At 43.4% G+C, this 18926-nt stretch overlaps 2 protein-coding genes across 10 annotated transcripts in view; both read left to right on the top strand.

Moving 5' to 3' along the window:
• The window catches only part of LOC147016552 (RNA-binding Raly-like protein), a 164371-nt gene extending 153789 nt beyond the window's left edge, over nt 1–10582 (top strand). For 6 of the 7 annotated variants that reach the window (XM_085845308.1, XM_085845312.1, XM_085845311.1 and 3 more), the window contains 2 exons: nt 1110–1242; nt 9799–10582. In XM_085845308.1, coding sequence (XP_085701434.1) covers nt 1110–1242; nt 9799–9908 — 243 coding nt within the window. In that variant the 3' untranslated portion in view covers nt 9909–10582. The remainder of the gene's footprint in view (nt 1–1109; nt 1243–9798) is intronic. The other variant, XM_085845314.1, reaches the window with a different exon arrangement.
• Nucleotides 10583–13338: 2756 nt separating this feature from the next.
• The window catches only part of LOC147016551 (b(0,+)-type amino acid transporter 1-like), a 106353-nt gene continuing 100765 nt past the window's right edge, over nt 13339–18926 (top strand). For 2 of the 3 annotated variants that reach the window (XM_085845300.1, XM_085845302.1), the window contains exon 1: nt 13339–14246. In XM_085845300.1, coding sequence (XP_085701426.1) covers nt 13462–14246 — 785 coding nt within the window. In that variant the 5' untranslated portion in view covers nt 13339–13461. The remainder of the gene's footprint in view (nt 14247–18926) is intronic. The other variant, XM_085845301.1, reaches the window with a different exon arrangement.

Raw genomic sequence — 18926 nt, 5'->3', positions numbered from 1 at the left:
TTCGCTTAGGTCAGGGGTCAAAGGTAAATTAGTGCAAAAATCGATAACATGCGAGAGCTGGAGGTGCCTTCGCGCCAAATGCTACTCCTCCTAGGGTTATGGTCGGATGGTCATGAAAATTCACACTAATCGTCTGGAATACATTGTGCACAAACGATCGAGCCGGATTTTCGATTTAGATCTTTGTTCACCCACAGCACCCCCTCGAACTTTGGGGATTTCCGATTTCAAACCACATTTTCGGTACTTTTCATTCAAATGGATACCGAGTAGTTATCAGTAGATGGAACTCGATGAGATTTGATATGCATAATCTTAAGGTGATTCCCTATCCACGAAATGACATCCATTTTGCTCTATATCTTATAGTTTCCATGCTCGGGTGACCCATTGCCGCCTTCCGGCTTGTTTTTGGGTAGTCGATCGAGTCGAAAAAAAAAATTCAAATTTTTTTTTTTGAGATTTGTTCTACCCTTATTATCAGTATTTCCGTCGATATGTTTGTTGGGTAGTCGATCTCGTGGAAAAAAATTTTTTCTTGAAATTTGTTCTACCCTTATTACTTTTTCCGTCGATATGTTTGTCTGTCTGTCCCTCTGTTCAGTCCAGTGCTCCGTTAATACAATGGCGATTTCTATGAAACTTGGTTGGTAGGTTCATACCATGACCTAGTTGTGTGCAAATGAGAACAGTTGCTATGGACACCACCGTTGCCTAGCAACGGGACTTTGAAATTTTTGAAAAATCATAAAAAATTAATTTTTTCGAAAATCAAAAATCGGGCCACGAGCGACTGTGGGCAGTACATTCAGCCATATTGTCAAAAATTTCCATCCGGATCCTATAAAAACTGTCAGAGAAGATAGACTTTGAATGAATCCTGGTCGAAAACAATAAAAAAACGAAGTTCGTTATATCTCAGAGACGATGAGTCAGCTATACATGAAACTGGTTATGGTAGGTTCATGGTATGTCCTAGTTATGTGTGAGAATGAACCGTTGCTATGTACCCCTCAGTTGCCTAGCAACGGCCGACTACCCATGTCTGCCTACCGGCTTGATTTTTTGTTTGTTTTATTTTTTGTTTACATGGTCTATGCTTGTGGAAGAGCGTTTACGCAGAACAAATCAGGATACAACATAACAAAGTGAACAGCAGGAGAAAGGTGAAACACCAACAGCAGGGTAGAGGGAGAAGGTTGACGGAGATGGACAAACAATGGATGCAGGTAACGATGAGGGGTAAGTGAGAACGCAAAGGGTGGACATTATGGATACATAAGCAAAGTTGTGTTTGACCAGTTTGTGATTTTGTCAAAGTCTGAGGAGAGGGAAGAGGCCACTGCCTGTCTGTCAGAAGGATGAGTGATGTCACGGCAGAGAGTGGAGTCATCATCAAAAGGATAAGAACGATTTTCCAGAGTCAGTGAGATCACTGATAAAGATTAGTAATAATATGGGGCCCAGAACACTGCCTTGGGCTACTACAGCCTTGACAGGGAGAGGAGACGAAAGGGTTCTGTTGAGAGCCACATGTAGTCTTTTGAGAGTGGAGAAGTCAGTAATGTAAGAGTGGAGTTGGCCTTGTATTCCATAGGCAGGCAGTTTGGAGAGCAAGGCAGGATGCCAGACCATATCAAAAGCTCAAGATATGTCCAGAGAGACAGACGGCCCTGATCTCATATCTGATATTGAGGACCTCCACCATTGTTGGGTGAGTAGAAGTAGCATGTCCAAAGTCGAGTGACCAGGTCTGAATCAGAATTGATGATTTGAGATGAGGCTGTTGGAGAAAAAGAATGATTTTATGTCAATTGCGATGATGGATTCCATGACCTTGCTGATGATTGGAATACAGTGAGCTAAATGGGCTGTAGTTAAGGGCATCTCTTTTTGCACCTTTTATTATGTGATGTTATGTATGATGTTGGATGATTTGCAATCACCCAGGTGGATATAGAGCCAAGTCCTGAAGTTAAATTTTTTTTTTTAAACCACAAATATGTGTAGCGCGAATGTCAAAGTGGTTCACACCATATTTTATGACCTGCAAATGTGCCGGGTCTATGAATAGCAAATCCATGAATCGCAGGGTTCGACAGTGTATGTTTGTGTCTATATATATATATATATATATATATATATATATATATATATATATATATATATATATATATATATATATATATATATATATGCAAATTTCAGCTTTCTACGTCATCTGGAAGGTACCCAACATTAATATCAGTCAGTGAGTGAGTGGTTGGAATGAGCTTTATATATTAGATTCTGTTGCACCATACTCTGATACTGTGGTTTCCTGGCAAGGGTTATGCTAGTTGGTTTGCCATTGCCTTCACAGCAGTAGTTCGGGCAGGAATTTTGGAATGTTTATATTTGCTTATATGTATATACAGTGGGCTGCAAAAGTATTCACCCCCCTCCAAAGTTTTCCCATTTTGATGCCATCTGAGCTTATTTCATGATGCTTTCAAATCATACTTAACATTTTCAATCTTCACAAACTCCTCCAAAGTGATAAAGCTAAAAAAAATGTAGATAAAATGTGAATAAGCTCGATTAATAGAGAAAACCAGATGATTCTCAGTTGCATAAGTATTGTCGTGTCCGATTACCTGTTACTACAGGTTACTTCAGAGCCGACACTTTTCATCCCAAGGGATGGTCAAAACAGTATTTTAATGCACTGCATTCAGTATTATGCCTGGTGTTGGCTTAGTGATTAGGGTGGTGGGATTGGGATCCTCGGATCCTGAGTTCAAATCTCACTCAGCTTTTGAATTAATACCAGGTGGGGTTGACTCTGCCTGTCATCCTCCTGAGGTCGGCAAAATGAGTGCCAGCTTTCTGGTATCTTGCGTCGGAGTGGCGACCTGTCCAGGATTGTGCCCAACAGCCAAGGGAACTGCTTAGGCAGCACTGACGCTCTGCACGGAGTATGGTCCCAATGGATGGATTGATGGATGGATTCAGTATTACTCTACTTTCCCCAAGGTCATCCAAATGAGCCAAAATCGACTGCAAACATCCATGGAAAGCACATGGCTGAAACACACTTTCTTACCTTTTCAAAGGTTTATTTGAAAAGCAAAGTACAGGAAGCAAGTCAACAATAAACAGAACAAACCAAGCGACTCAAACGACACAAAGAGGTAAATGGGGATATGCAAACTTATGTACAAGAAGGAGAAATAAAACGCAAAACCTAACCCACTCGGCACCCCTGATCACACTAACACAACAACAAAATAATGCAGGCGGGACTTCCCTTTGTCTCTACGATGCACAGGGTGGACTCAGGACTCGACGCAGCCTGCTTTAGAAATCAGGACTGAGATGAATGCCAATCACGATGATGCCCAAAGATGAAGTCACACAGCCACGAGCAGGGCCAGCAATGAGTCGGCCTTAAACCAGGCCAAGTTGTTGTCTTTTCCTTTTCCCCAATGCATCCCTCCTGATCAACCCTTCTTTCTCCTCAAAGCGCTTCTTTGCACTCTGTGCATGTGGAGCTCTCCCCTCTGAGGTCTTTCTTCCCCTCTCGGGAGGCAGGGTGTCACCAGCTTGGGTCTATCCTAAACCTTCTACAAGACACTCTGTGAATCACTTGCTCGCCCTCCTTGCACATGAGCCTCTCATAGTTCTCTTTCCTCTCTCGTCGACTCCAGTTCTTTTTTTTCCTCCTGGGCGGAGTCCTCTCGGGTGCCACCCCACAGGGGCAGCCCCAATAAAAAAATAAATACATCATTTCCTCTGGGCTCCACAGCCCACTCCACAGCCCACTGCACTGCCCACTCCACAGCCCACTCCACAGCCCACTCCACAGCCCACCTGACACACCACCCTTGCCAGAGAGATCGTAATCAGCCTAGTTGTACAGGTGACACGTGTGCCTCACCTTCCCCACATACAAACAAGAGGTATTTATGCATACGTAATTCATCTCCACTCTGTCTATAAATTACATATGCTGCCTCCTCAGATGACAAATGATCGACTCTGACAGATCCCTGTTACATGGCAATCTAACCGACTCGAAACGCACAGACCATACAACACTTACCACAGTCTACCGATGGATCCCTCCCCTTTACGTGTAAAAGTATTCAAACCCTTTGCCTAATTAACCCAAAATCACTTCAGAAGCAGATTATTTGCTAGAAAGGTTATAAAATAAGTGTAATAGGTTTCACCTCTTTGTAATCAGTGGTTTAACTTAAAAAATTAAGTTCCCCCACTTATCAAAGGAGTTTTAAGGTTCAACTCATTTGGTTACCCAACATGGCAAGCATGAAGCCAAAGTAGCTTTCCAAAGATGTCAGACATAAAATGGAGTAGAAGCACCGTTCAGGAGAGGGTTAAAAGAAGATTTCAGTCACTCATTACCCCTTTGATTATGATGAAATCCATCATTAAGAAGTGGAAGACGTATGATACCTTCCAGACTCTACCCAGATCAGGTCACCCATCCAAACTCAGCAGCCGGGCAAGCAGGAAACTGGTTCGGGATGTCACTGTAAATCCAACAATGACTTTGAAAGATCTGCAAGGCTCTCTGTCCAAGATGGGGGTCAGTGTTCATCAATCAACAATATCCCATTTCCTTCACAAAGCTGGCCTCGATGGACAGGTGGCAACAAAGAAGCCATTACCGAAAAAGACGCATTTAAAGCTCGTATGGAGTTTATGAAAAAGCTTCTTAATGATACTGCAGGAATGTGGAGAAAAGTTTTGTGATCAGACGAGACAAAAATTGAACTTTTTGGTCTAAATTCAAAGCGTTACATCTGGCGCAAACCAAACTCTGCGCATCACCAAATCAACACCATCCCGACTGTCAAGCATGGTGGTGGCAGCATCATGTTATCGGGCTGCTTTTCATCAGCAGGGACTGACAAGCTTGTCAGGATAGCGGGGGCAATGGACGGTGCAAATTACAGGAGAATCCTTGATGAAAACCTGCTTGAATCAGGAATCTGAAACTGGGTCGGAAATTCACATTTCATCAGGACAATGATCCGAAGCACAAAGCTAAAGCCACGCTGGAGTGGCTGAATGAGAAGAAAATAAATGTTCTTGTGTGGCACAGTCGAAGTCCTGATGTGAACCCAATTGAACATTTATGGACAGGTGGCAAGACATGTAGTCTTGAAGATTGCAGTCCTTCGATGATCCCCATCAAACTTGGCAGAACTCGAGAAATTTTCACGTGAAGAAAGGGCAAAGATTTCACCATCTCACTGTGCAGAGCTGGTAGAGACCTACCCAAAACTACTCATAGCAGTCATTACTGTAAAAGTTGCTTCCACCAAGTACTGACTTTACGGGCTGAATATTTTTACAACCAGTGAATTTTGATTTGTACGTTTTTTTGTAGGTATTCCTGACATGTAACTTCTTTGAACTACAAGTGTGTTTAATTTGACCTTTTCATTTATGAATATAAAAGTTAATTTCGTAAAATTGTTTCTGCATAATTCATAATTCATCTAAATGTGGCAATATTGGTCGGGGCTGAATACTTTTGCAGGGACCAGTCGCAACCAGGGTCAGTGTGCTTCTTTGGTTCAATGTAATATTCCTGGCTGCAAACATCCTGTCTGGTGATAAGCAGAGCAGAGACAATGTGTTGTTGGCAGGCGACGCTTGTTGCTGGCAGGTCATGCGAAAAGCGCTGTGATGGGACTCGATCTGTGCTGTACTGCCTTGTCAAGTTTATTGAGTTCAATTTTGGTTTATTAATGGGCCTAATGTGATCATGGATAAACGATCAGCAGGATGTTGACCTGATGAGCCCATGACAAGGACAAAAATCGAGATTGACATCTCTGCTTTTGTCTATTCATGACCATCGGCTTTACTCTCAATCTTTAAAGGCTTGAGTGCCAAACGGATGCCTCCGAGTTTGTAGATGATGTGCTGGCATTATTTATGTGCATGATGTCAGCATCATGTCATAGGGTCAGTGTGCTTCTTCGGCACAAACATGGCTGGGTTTGTGATGTGTGGGTTGTGTGATTGGTGGAGTTTCCATCAGGTGTTTTGCGTGTTTGGTGTTGCTGATCGAGTGGCGTTCTTTTTGCTCACCTTATCCCGTTGCTTGCACCATCCAGTTTTTGCCAATTGTATCAGAAGTTTTTGTTGTATGAGTACGTCTGCAGTCTTCCAAGTTGAACCACCATCTTGGCACATGAAGACCCTCTACTTCTGCTTCGTTGACTGTTTTGCATTCACTTCAACAACTCCACTTAGTCAGGAATCTGGTGAAAGCTCTCCTATTCTCCACAAAGGACACCATGGGATCTTTAAGGTCCACCAACAAATGATGGCAAACCGTAACCCAGTGTGACATCCATCCGAGGGATGGCACAATCGCCTTGCCTGCAAGACACCAGGATGACAGTTGAAGCCGGGCCAAGATTCGAAGCCAGGCTAGACGGCTCAGAGGCGAGTGTGCATACCTCTTGATCATTTAGCCATCCCGTTTGAAGATATCAATGTGGGAGGGAGTTTTAGATTTGCAGTATGTGTTGGTTTGCAGTATAATTGTGTGTTATATTTGTTGTGGAATTGCAATGAAACAATGTCAAAATAAGTCATAATGGCAATCCGTAAAAAAAGTATTGTGGTGTCATATTGTGGTTTCATTCCCTCCATGTTTGGTTGTTTTTTTGGGGATTACATCCTGACATGTTTGTTCTTGTTTTTTTTTTCTGATTTGTTTCGGTTGTTTATTGGGGGGTTCGGTTTATTGAATTACGGATGGTTGTGTGAATAGTATCATGCGGTAAATTGTGTTTCAATGGTCATGTGGAAATCAAGTGTTGAAGTACTTCAATTTGTGCACATATTGTACTCCAATTAAAATGTGCATGAAATAATATCAGTAATGCAGATGAAACTACAGGTTTGTGTGGATGCATCTAATATGCTGTTGCATCACAATGACATTGTCCGAAACATGCAGGGAAAAAACCTGAGCTCGTACGTGAAGTTGAATGCAACACCCCCTATCATTGAAACAAACCAAGGAGTGACCTTGTACCTTGATAACGTTACTGTCAGGATCCCTGCGAGCAACTGTGGTGTAGCCTTTATTGGAACACCCATCATCACATCCATGTAAGGCAGTTCTCAGCTCTTGCATGGGTTCCTGAAATGCCTGTTTGAGGTTAACGACGGCATCGACTTCTGCTTCAGTGACTGCTCTGCATTCAGGACAACGGCTCAATTGTACAGGCTGCTGTTTCCCTTTGGCTTGCTACTTTCTATTTCTGACTTGCAACTTCATTAGCCAATCCACACCTGCCGTTTTCATCAGTGGGAATGGTGTCAGCAGAGGCTCTCTCTACAACCTAACAGGCTGAGTCATAATTGTAAGGCTCAGAGGAAGCAACATGATACCCTTCCCCAGAATCATCCGGCCCTTTAATGTCGAGCCTACGTTGACTGTTATTGTGGTCTCGAGAAAAGCACCAACATGCTCTTTGCGCATTTGCAAGGCTTTGTTGAGCAATGTTTTAGTTGTTATTCTACAGAGAGTTTTGATCATGACACGAGGCAATGTCTTTTCTGCAGTTCTCTACTATCTGTCAAAGCTTCCATTTGCTGAACCCTTCTCCAATTATCTTCCAACAGGTGATGCTGTATTTCCTTCACATGCAGTTCTTTTACAGATGGCTTAGGCTCCGCTAATGCATACTGCCTTTCCTGAAAGTTCGTATTTCCACCTTGTATTTTGCATAGTACTTTTTTTAATCGTCGGTGTCGTCGTCGTCTTAAATCTTCTGATCTTTCCTTCCTTTTTATACGATTTGTAGCTCTTGTGATTGTAGCATAATTACTGTGAGCTGCTGCTTTTTCTCTCAGGATTAGGGTTATAACTAGCACAAGAGGCTGCTTACTTTCTTTCTTGGTTTTGATTGCAATTCTGTTTATTCTGGGACCTTTTCCTTCATAAATTACACATTCTGTCGGACCTTGCAATCCACATTGGCAACGCAATACACGTGGCCTTGCAATCTACGACAGATTTTACGGTAGAGATTATTATGGCAGAGTTTCTCAATCTGCGCATGTGTAAATGGAATTCATTGACTTGTGGTATCTCGTATCTTTGTTTTGTATCATCAACATTTTTTTTTTCATATCTATTTTCTTTTTGTGGTTATGGTATGAGTGCAATACTCCAGAGACAATTTTGCTTCCTCCTGTTAGAATCTTTGCAATCACTTCAGCCATTATTGTGCTCGGATGGCTGAAGAAAGAAAGAAGTACAATGAAGCTGTTTAGCGATCTCCTGATTTGGTCCTCTTGTGATGTATTCTTGCATTTTTATCAGTCTTGGCAGTTTAAAAAAAAATGCTAATTAGAGAATAAAATAGATGGCTTTTAAAGGTTTATGACTTAATTTTATTTATCATAGCTTTTCTGCGTAAAATTTTGTACACATTTAATGGGATGACCATTTTTTTTCCTGTGCCATCCCTCCATATGGAGTATTACCATACCTCATTATATATGTGTAATATATATTCTAGCGGGGTATGCTTTCACATTGTGTTTAGGGTGGCCATTGCGTTTACAAGCATACAAACTGTGCTTCCCCATTGTCTCGGGTCGCTCACCTGCATTTTTGTTCAGTTTTTTTTTTCTTTTTAAAATCAATTTAATTATATTTTCTTTGATGTCCATCGGCCCACAAAATGATCGTACTTCCCCATTGTCTTGGGTTGCTCACATGCATTTTTTTTTCATTTAAAAAAAAAAATTATATTTTCATTTATGGATGTTGTGCGATGATTCTGTGATTTTTTGCTGGTGTACTGGCTTCAATGTCCATCGGCACGCAAAACTTCAGCTTCCTACATCACCAGGGAGGTACCGATCTTTAATATCAGTCAGCGGGTCAGTCAGTGAGTGAATGAGTCAGTCAGTTGTCAGACAGAGCTTTATTTTATGTATATATATAGGTATATTTGGCTGGTAGGATGGCCTGGAGGTACACACACTCACCTCCAGACTGTCTAGTCTGAGTTTGCATCCCAACCCAGCTATAGACTGTCATCCCGGTGTTTCACAGGCAGGCTGATTCATTAATGCATGTGCCGTCCCTTCGGTGGATGTTAAACTGGTCAGCCCATCTGCCGGCATTAGTTGGTGGAGGTTAAAGATCCCACGGTGTCCTTTGCAAAGAGTGTGCACGCCATTGCAGGCACCATGACCAAATTGCAAATTCCTGCCTCAAATACTGCTGGGAAGGCAATGGCAAACTACCCAGCATAACCCTTGCCAAGAAACTGCTTCTGCAGCACCGATGCTCTGCAATAGAGTATGGTACATCAGAATTAGAAAAAGATATATATATATATATATATATATATATATATATATATATATATATATATATATATATATATATATATATAAATATATATATATATATATATATATATATATATATATATATATATATATATATATATATATATATATATATATATATATATATATATATATATATATACATACATATACATATAATACTCAAAATGATACATTCTTTCAATTTCCAAAAAGTACATAACAACATTCAGCATGAGGAGAGCTGTTTCTATAGATCGAGCCTGATGGATCTTTAAGTGAGCTGTGCTATCTTCAGCACTTGTGTGCTTGGCCTGAAATAATCAAGTAAATTCAATCAAAACTCCACTCTTCATTGCTGCTTGTTCTGTGAGCCTTCTGAACAATGTTTCATGATCTTTATTTTCTTGGCAGGGAAGCAAGCAGATCTTCGACATGGAAGAGAGATGCTAACTCGAAGCGACTCTGAGGATAAACCAACCGCCATCTGCTTTATTGAAGATTCTCAAAACAGATGGGTGTGAGGCTGCCATCTTGGTTGTATACATGGCAGTTTTATTGATGAATGCTGTTTGTTAAAGCCTTGATCGACACCATGATGGCTAAAATAGCCAGGCAATGCCTGCTTGCATTTTTGCTTTACAGTTCTGGTGCAGGTACCCCACACTCGCTTTTCCCCCAAAAAACACAAACCAACCAAACAGATCCCCTTTCTGTGGACGAACCTCTTTTGCCATTTAAAAATATTTTTTTAATCACATGCTGTCCTTGCTCTTTACTTTGTAACATGTGGTGAGCATCTTACCAACTCGTGATGAGTTGTTAAGCATCAACATATAGTATGGAGCAAGCTTGCAGTTTTTATTTTCACCATAAGTTATCTTTAGAACATCATATTCATTATATAAGAGTAAATATATTTGTCATTTCCCTCAACCTGTTGTAAAAAGAACATTATATGACATTTCCATGACTGCACTTAAAGCCTATTACATAAAGAATGGAACCAACCAACCATTTAACCCAAGCTCAGTGTACAGGTTTTCTGTGAGTTTGCAGAAAGGCAAGTTTGTGTGCTTGACCTTGTGATGCAAAATCTCAATGACTGAGTCATAGCACTTGGTTCTGCTCTCCTTGTGTTATTTCGTACAACCAAAAACTGTGAATCTCGGTGACAAAGAAAGCATTTTTAATATCCCTGCTGTGTTTTGCCTGTTTTGTTCTAAAGAATGGCGGACCGCGACTTTCTTCACACTATACACCGGTCAGTTATTCCCATTGGCAATGTTGTTTTCATTGTGAAAATAACAAGAAAAAGAGCAATCACAGATTGCAGACCCTCGTCAGGACTTCTTTTGAGTGGTGTATTTTTTATAGGTTTTAGGGTAATATGGCTGCCAAACCATGTAACCTATGATATCATATGTGTGAACCTTTTGTTCCTCGTGGACAGGCAGTCATACTTGTAAAGTTTCATCTCGATCTGTTCAGCCACTTCAGAGAAGATTTTTGAAGGTGTTGTGTGTTTTTTTAAAACAATATGGCTGCCAAATCACGTCACCAATGATGTAATGAATTTTTTTTCTGTGGACAATTTTATTCCTAGATGACCCTCAAAAATTTTCATACTGATCGGATGTGGCATTCTACATATGCAATTATGATGTCATAACGAGGGTACCTATGACTTCATAAAAAAATCAAACTCATTCCACATGAGGAGTACTTGTTATGTGCCAAGTGTCAAGTTTTTCCTTGGTGTGGTTTCAGAGATACAGACGTCCAATTTTTTCCCGTTTTTCCAATATAGCTACCACACCACGTGACCTATGATGTCATAATTATAATTAAAACATTTTACACGAGTAGTCGCATTAATGGCGAAAATTTCGTCTCAATCCAGCAAGTGGTTGTAGAGAAAAACACGAAAGTTCTGTGTGGACAGACAAACAAACAAACAAGAAGATGTTGTGCAGAACACGACACTTGCAAAATCAATAAAACAAATTTGACCTCAAAAATAATTGGTGGTTGAATTCAGTGACGTGAAATATAAACCCTCTTCAAATTTCAAATCAATCGGGTAAAAATTGAGGATTTTAGAAATACTGTTTTGGTGCCGGGGTTCGGTGGCGAGGACGGCCGCTAAACGGAGCAGTTGGGCCGTCTACCACTGAACACCAGAATTGAAGGTCGTCACCCCGGATAACTCCAGAGTCGACGGGTCCCTTAGTGGACCGTGGACGCCAATATTTTGACGGCGTGGGGTAGGGTTAATTGTCTAATTCCAATTTACCTAAGTACCCACGCCATCTAATTACCGGGGAAGCCACTCCATCGGCCGACATTGTCCGAACCGAGTCACTGTTACCGACTCGGATCCGGTGTAACCGAGCGGGGATTACCAAAGCCTGCCAGACGAAATGAACAATTTACGGCACAATCGGCCTTCCTGACTCTCAAGCCCGAACCATACTGGGTCAATGAAAGAAAGCATGGACACCGAACTGGAACATTTAAGTTATTTATTACAATGTAAGAGGGAGGGAAACACAGAGCAGACTTAATCTCGAATAAAGATGCAGGCAAATGTACAATGGAATCACTTTAACAGTTGTACTTACAGACTGGCCACAGCCAGACACACACCCAAAAAGAAATAGACCTCGTGGGTCTTTATTCGGACCTTCAGCTCGGGACAGAAGGCGAGCTGAGGGCCAGAGTCTGGCCGGGTACTTGGCCGCCTCGTGCGGTTTCACCGACCCGCACCTGTGGAGCCCGGAGTCCGTGGACGGAAACGGGGATCCCAGCTCGAGCGCTCCAACATAACCCACCATGGTGGGACTCGAACCCACAACCCAGTATCCAACGAGCCCACGATCCTGGCTGCCATGAACGACGATCGACGGCACGAGCACCAACCCGACCACCAAGGAACCCCCGGAAAAAGACCGCAGCCCAAAGAGCCAAAAGCCCCGACCCCCAACACGACCCCCTTTCTTATCCTCCCCCCACCCCCCCCCCCAGGCGGGTGGAGGGATCTGCCCTGAGATAACTCGCCTCCGGATTGGTCAGGGGGCGTCGGGCGATCGGTGTCCTCCCCTCATTGGGCGAGGCGAACATTCCATCTGGCTGGGGCAGGTTGGCCCTGAGGTGATCTCACCCCCGATTGGATGAGGGGAACTACCATCCGGCTGGGGCGGAGTCGGCCCTGAGGCGAGGGGTCTCCACCCACGTCTGTAGCCTTGAACACGTGGGTTATGGCGCCGTGGTGTGAAGTGAATTGATGTAGAAAACTAACTAAAAAATTACTCGCAGCGCACATACACTTGATCACCCATTAAACATAGGGACGGGACCCTAACTATTAACACATACTTATCGAAATAACTGAACTGCGGGAACTCTGGCTGTTGTGTACAAATGGCTGCCAGATTCGTAACAATACCACCTTAGTTGTTGACCTTTGGCCTATGTTGACCTGTTGGTCCATGTTGACCTCAAAAATAATTGGTTGCTTGAATTAATTGACCTGAAATATAATTCCTCTTCAAATTTCAAGTCATTTGGGTGAAAATTAAGGATTTTAGAAATCTCACCGAAGTTGTTGACCTTTGGCCTATGTTGACCTTTTGACCTCAAAAAAACAACAGGCTTCTTCCTTATGACAAACTCGACCGTGTGATGAAGTTTCGTGAAGATCGGTTTGAAATTGTGACCTGTAGGTGACAAACAGACAGACAGAATAACAAAACCGACTAACCAATATACTTGAAAAAATTTCGATTTTGCAAGTAGCAAACAAACAAACAAACAAACAAACAGACCCAAATGCAATACCCTCTCCTTTGGCGAGGGTAATAATAAGTGTTATCAGAGGGGTCGGGTTTACATTCCAACAAATAGATGATTTAACCAAGGTTAACCTTTACTCTTTGTTTTCATTTGGAAAGCCTCTCCGGGAATGTCCGCAGTCGTTGCGGAACAATGGGCATGGTAGTAACTTTTAAACTTTAACTGGGCACGAGCATTATAGTTGAGGCTCATATTGTACGAAAAGTTTTGGAATTCAGATCGATGGCAGGGCAAAACATGATGCAGGATAACATTGTGCAACTTTCAGCTTATCCTGCCACCAGTAGTTCCCAAGAAGGGCATCAGCTGTTGCCGATGGAACAACGAGGGCACGGTACAGGTGAGGAAGAAGGTATGGAAGAGGAAGAGCAAGAAGTATTTGAAAATGGACAACATAACATTCAGGATGAAGGGAAAGAAACAAACATTTCTGGTCGTCCTGAGCTACAATTAATCACAGGACTGAAGCAAAGAAATATAGTAAAAGAAGAAAGAAGCGGAAGAGAAGGAGATGATTGGAAATGGAAAAGACAAGAGGAAAATGAATGGAACAATAATTCAGTTCTTCGTCTTAAGCCTCGTTTTGGCTTTTTCACAGGTGTCAGCATCATTGTAGGAAACATCTTTGGTTCAGGAATATTTATATCTCCTGGGGGTGTGTTATACTTTTGCCAAAGTAATGTTGGTGTTGCATTGTTGGTGTGGACCGCAAGTGGCTTACTCTCCATGATCGGTTCCCTTTGCTATGCGGAGCTTGGCTGTGCACTTCCTAGTTCTGGTGGAGAGTACACGTATCTCCGGCGGGCCTTCGGTCGTCTCCTGGCTTTTTTCTTTGCCTGGATCTCTGTGTTTCTCCAAAACCCTGCGAGTAATGCTGTTCAGGCACTTACCTTTGCGGAATACGCACTGCAGCCATTTTATGGTGGTGGTTGTGCAGTACCAGGAGCAGTTCTCAAGTGCATTGCCATTGCCATTGTGCTTCTGATGAGCATCATCAACGGGCTGAGGTGAGAAAGATAGAATTGACTTTTGAACTGGGAAGGTAATAGTGCATGATGTAAGAAATGTTTTCCTACTCCACGTAAGACATTGACTGTGTAGTCATTGCCAATTGTATCTGAACAGAATGTCATCAATACCGTTTCAGCGATTTTAAGAGGCGCAGCTTTGAGTGAAGCATTCACACGAGGACGAAGAAGTAGTTATAGCATGTTCTCTTCGAGAAATTGTCACGTAATTGCCATACCAAGGCCGAACATCAGCTAAACCCTACCAAATATACCACTTGTGTATGTAGACTTGGTCACTTCCTTATGGTCATTCCCTCTCAAAAACATTCACGTTCAGCATTTTTTGACCATTATGACATAATATTTTCCACTTTCATATCTGCCTGAACCTTTTGGTTATCTGAGCTCACAATTATTAAGTGTTCTACCTGTTGGCCATTGCAGACCAACACCTGGAGACGTGTGATAATTATAAAATAATAACAGTAATCATTTCTTGCAATTATATGCTTAAAAAGGAGCCGTCATTTAAAAATATTTTTTATTATATATATTGTCGAGGCTCGTGAAAGAACTAACACACAGAACGTATAACAAAGGGTGCATGAGACAAGAGGGGTGGGAGAGAAGTACAAAACAGTAAGGAACAGAGACATTACCAGATCAGTGGAAGGGAGAGGGATGGCGTGGGGTACACTGGGTAAACAAGAGGAACGCTACAGGGACTTTCAGGAAGGAAAGCAGGGAATTTGAAGGAGATGGGTTTGGGGTGGATTAACGGGGGAAGAAAAGATCGAGGTTTTGCATGGGGGAAGATAAGAAATGGTGGCGAACAGCTGTTTTATAGACCTGGAGGGAAGAGTGGGATTGAAGAGAGTGTGGGAGTTTGTTCCAAAGGCAGGAAAAAAACAGGAATGATGGAGTGAAGGTGAGCAATGATTCTTGATTTTGGTAGTTTGACCAGAAGAGGGTTACTGGTGGACCTTGAGCACCCTGCGGAAATATGTCGGCGACAGAGCACAGAAAGAGCAGGGGAGGATGAGGCCAGAGAGGAGACTGCAGAAGACAGAAAGATGACCGACCTGCCTGTGGTAAGAGAGTGAAAGACCCAAAGACTGAGCCTCATCGCAGGAGATACTAATGATCCTAAATGCCTTGGTTTCCACAGCGTGAAGCAGAGAAAGGTGAGAGGCAGGAGCACCAGCTCAGAGGGGAGAGCAGTACTTCATTAGGCTGTGGGTTAAAGCTTTGCACATGGTCAGGAGTGCCAAGCAAGAACTTTGCACAATGGAGGATGCCCAGTCGGTGACTGGCTTTAGAGGCCAGCTTGGAAATATGGTTTTCCCAGGAAAGATCATGACAGATAGTAAGACTCAAAAGCTTAACTGAAAGGACTTCTTCAAGAGGATTGTTGAGAAAGTAGATGGGGGAGTTTTCCAGACGGTCCATTCAGAGAGACATAGTGAGAGTGTGAAATTTATCAGGATTGTAAGACTTGTTCCAAGTGTTGGACCAGCTTGTGATTTTATCCAGATCTGCAGAGAGTGATGAGGCTGCTGCTTGCTGATCTGAGGGATGGCAGATGGGACGGCAGGTGGTAGAGTCATCAGCAAAGAGATAAAGAGGATTTTCCAGAGAGTCAGAGAGATAATTGATGGAAAAAAAAATGACCGTTTTTACAGCCATTTTTCCCTGCTGTGCAGGGGTTGGGCTTTTTCTTGAGGCAATGTTTTATGGCCGGATGTCCTTCCTGACGCCAACCCTGGTCGCCTCTTACGACACACAGGGATATGGTATACCTATTCTAACCGGGGCATACACCGGGACCAGTACACTGGTACTCACTTCGCTGACCTCAGATGGATGACAGACTGAGTCAACCCCCTGGTGTTAATTCAGCAGCCAAAGGGGCTTGAACTCAGGACCCTGGGATCGCAAGCCGCCACCCTAACCACAAAGCCAACACCAGCCTCAGAGAGAGATAATTGATGAAAACCAGAAAAAGCACAAGTTCCAGGACACCGCCTTGAGGAACTTCAGCCTGGACAGGAAGAGGGGATGACAGAATTCCATTAAGGGCTACACGTTTACTGTGACAGGAGAGGAAGTCTGCAAGCCTTGAGTGGAGATTACCTTAGATACCATAGGAAGAGAGTTTTGTGAGCAGTGCGGCGTGACAGACCATATTGAAAGCTCGCGATATGTCTTGGGAGATGGCTCTGATCTCATGTCTGGCATTGATGACCTCCATCCATTATTGGGAAAGCAGAAGCAGCAAGTTCAGCGTAGAGTAACCTGGTCTGAATCCAAATTGATGATGGGAAATCAAGCCATTGGAGAAGAAGAAAGATTTAATGTCAGAAGCAATGAGGGATTCCATGACCTTGCTGATGATTGGGAGAAGGCTGATTGGTCTGAAGTTGTAAGGATCTGTTTTTGCACCTTTTTTATGTAGAGCGGTAATTTTGTTGATTTTGAAGCAGATGGCAGATGACCTTGAGCAAATGAGAGGGTGAATAGAACAGAGAGAGGATGAGCAAGAGTAGCAGAGCAGGTTGTTCGGACACTTGGGCTGATGCCATCTGGACCGGTTGCAGAATCAGTCGAGGTTTGACAGCAAGTTCTCCACCTTGTCAGGAGAAAAGGACACAGAGTCCAGGAACAGCTGAGTGTGACTAGCTAAGGTGGGTACAGAAAGTGATGGGTTTGGGACACAAGATTTAGCTGCAAACACAGAGTTTCGGCATTCAGCCTTTTTGTGTGCAGTGTCAGCTGTGCAGCCATTTGGGGTAAGGGAGGGATGGAGGGGGGAACATACACCAGAAACAGACTTAACTTGATCCCACCAGTATTTGGAGAAGGGAGTCAGGTTTGAGAGTTCAGAATTCAGATTAGAAAGATGTTGTTTCCAAGCTCTCCTGAGGGTAGACGCACACTTGTTCTGAGCTTTGTGGAAGGAACTGAGATTGCCTTCAGTTGGATTTGCCTTCCATGAGGCAAAGGCAAGTTGTTTCAGGACAGCTGCCTCACCACAAGCTTCAGTGTACTCTAGGTGGGAGGAAGGGTATGACAACTAAACACTAGATGGGATAAATCTGTGAGAGAAAGAGAGAGAAAGAGAGAGAAAGAGAGAGAAAAAAAAATTCTTTGTGAAAATTCCCAGGATGAGTTGATGTTGGAGAAAGTTGAGATGGGAGACCAGCCGAGAAGTTTGATGGCTGCATGAAGTCCCTGCCAGTCGGCCTGAGTGAAATGTCAGACTTGTTGGCGCTGATGTGGTTCTCCCATAACGGCCATAGAGATGTCTACTTTGACAACCATATAGTCAGATCAACTGATTGGGGCAGAGGAAGAACAGCAGATATTTGCAGGGAAATTGGTCAATACCAAATCCATAAGAGATAGAGTACCATTTGTTGAGATCTGGGTCAGGAAGTTGACAGATCGTGTCAGTCCCAATGAGTTGCAGAAATCCTTTGAAGTGCCATGGCAGGTGAGAGAGGTGCCCACACCCAGCCAACTGGCATGATGTCAATTGAAGTCACCACATATGAGGAAGAAACAGTTGGGATGAGATGATGGAAGTTGATGATGATGAGATGATGGAAGTTGGGATGAGATGATGGATGAGATGATGGAAGAAGATGAGATGATGGAAGATGTTTTCGGAGAGTGAGATGTAAATGGAGTCATCAGCGTTTGGTGGACAGTACAACACACATATAAACATGAGGTGGGAGTGGAATGGAAAGCCGTAGCCAGAGGTATTCCTGGGGGTGTGGGGGAGTGAGGGCAGCACATGGAGAGTGAGGAATAGAGTTTTTGATGAAGAGAGCAACTCTGCCCCCATGACGAGGCTCAGGGGTGTAATACCGGAGGAGAGGGTATCCGGCGAGAGATACTAAGAAGTCAGAGACGTCTTGAAGGTTGAAAGTTTCTGTTAAGCAGATTATGTCTGCTTTCTCAGTGGCAACCTGTAAGGAAAGATATGTGTGGTTAGAGTGAAGGCCTTGGATGTTTGAGGCCCACACTGTTAAGGAAGAGGGAGGGGGGAAAGCTTTGGGTGCAGGGAAGGGGGTGGGTAGGATGAGGGAGGAGGGGCAGGGAGGTCGGGGGAGTTGTTGACAGTGTGTGGGGAATTGCAGAAGAGCTAGGGGAGAGGGCAGATGAGGAGGATAAAAGGCTCGGTGGTGATGGGATGAGGGACAGTGGGGAGTCATAAGAGAGGGGCAGAGGGAAATCGAAGATTGGACGAGTTGGAGGAATGACTTGGAAAAGAGATGTCAGGGGAAGGAGGAAGCTTTTGTGAGGGGAGGGGGCAACTTTGAGAAGGGGGAGTGAGGGGGGAGAAGGGTGAGAGGGAAGAGTTGAGGGATAACGGTGAGTGGGGAGCTTTTGAGAAAGGTGAGAGGGAAGCTTGGAGGGGAAAGAGTGTGAAGTTTGCTTTGAGAGGGAGGGGTGAGAGGGAAGCTTTGAGAGGGAGGGGAGATGATGAGAGTAGGCACGGCCATGGGGACGGAAGGTGAGGGGAGAGGTCGGGAGGGGGAAAGGATGAGACTTGGTTGTGGTATTGTGAAGAAGGGAGCGGGCAGGGGGAGGCACAAGATTTGAGGCCTTGGGAAGAGGGGGAGGTGTGATGAGAGGAAAGAAAGAATATGTTTGAGATGTTGAGGAGTG

The sequence above is a fragment of the Eptatretus burgeri genome, chromosome 11 (assembly GCF_056783735.1).
Source record: "Eptatretus burgeri isolate ZD-2024b chromosome 11, Ebu_testis_v1, whole genome shotgun sequence".
Classification (NCBI taxonomy): Eukaryota; Metazoa; Chordata; class Myxini; order Myxiniformes; family Myxinidae; genus Eptatretus; species Eptatretus burgeri.
This window is presented reverse-complemented; position numbering and strand designations above follow the sequence as displayed.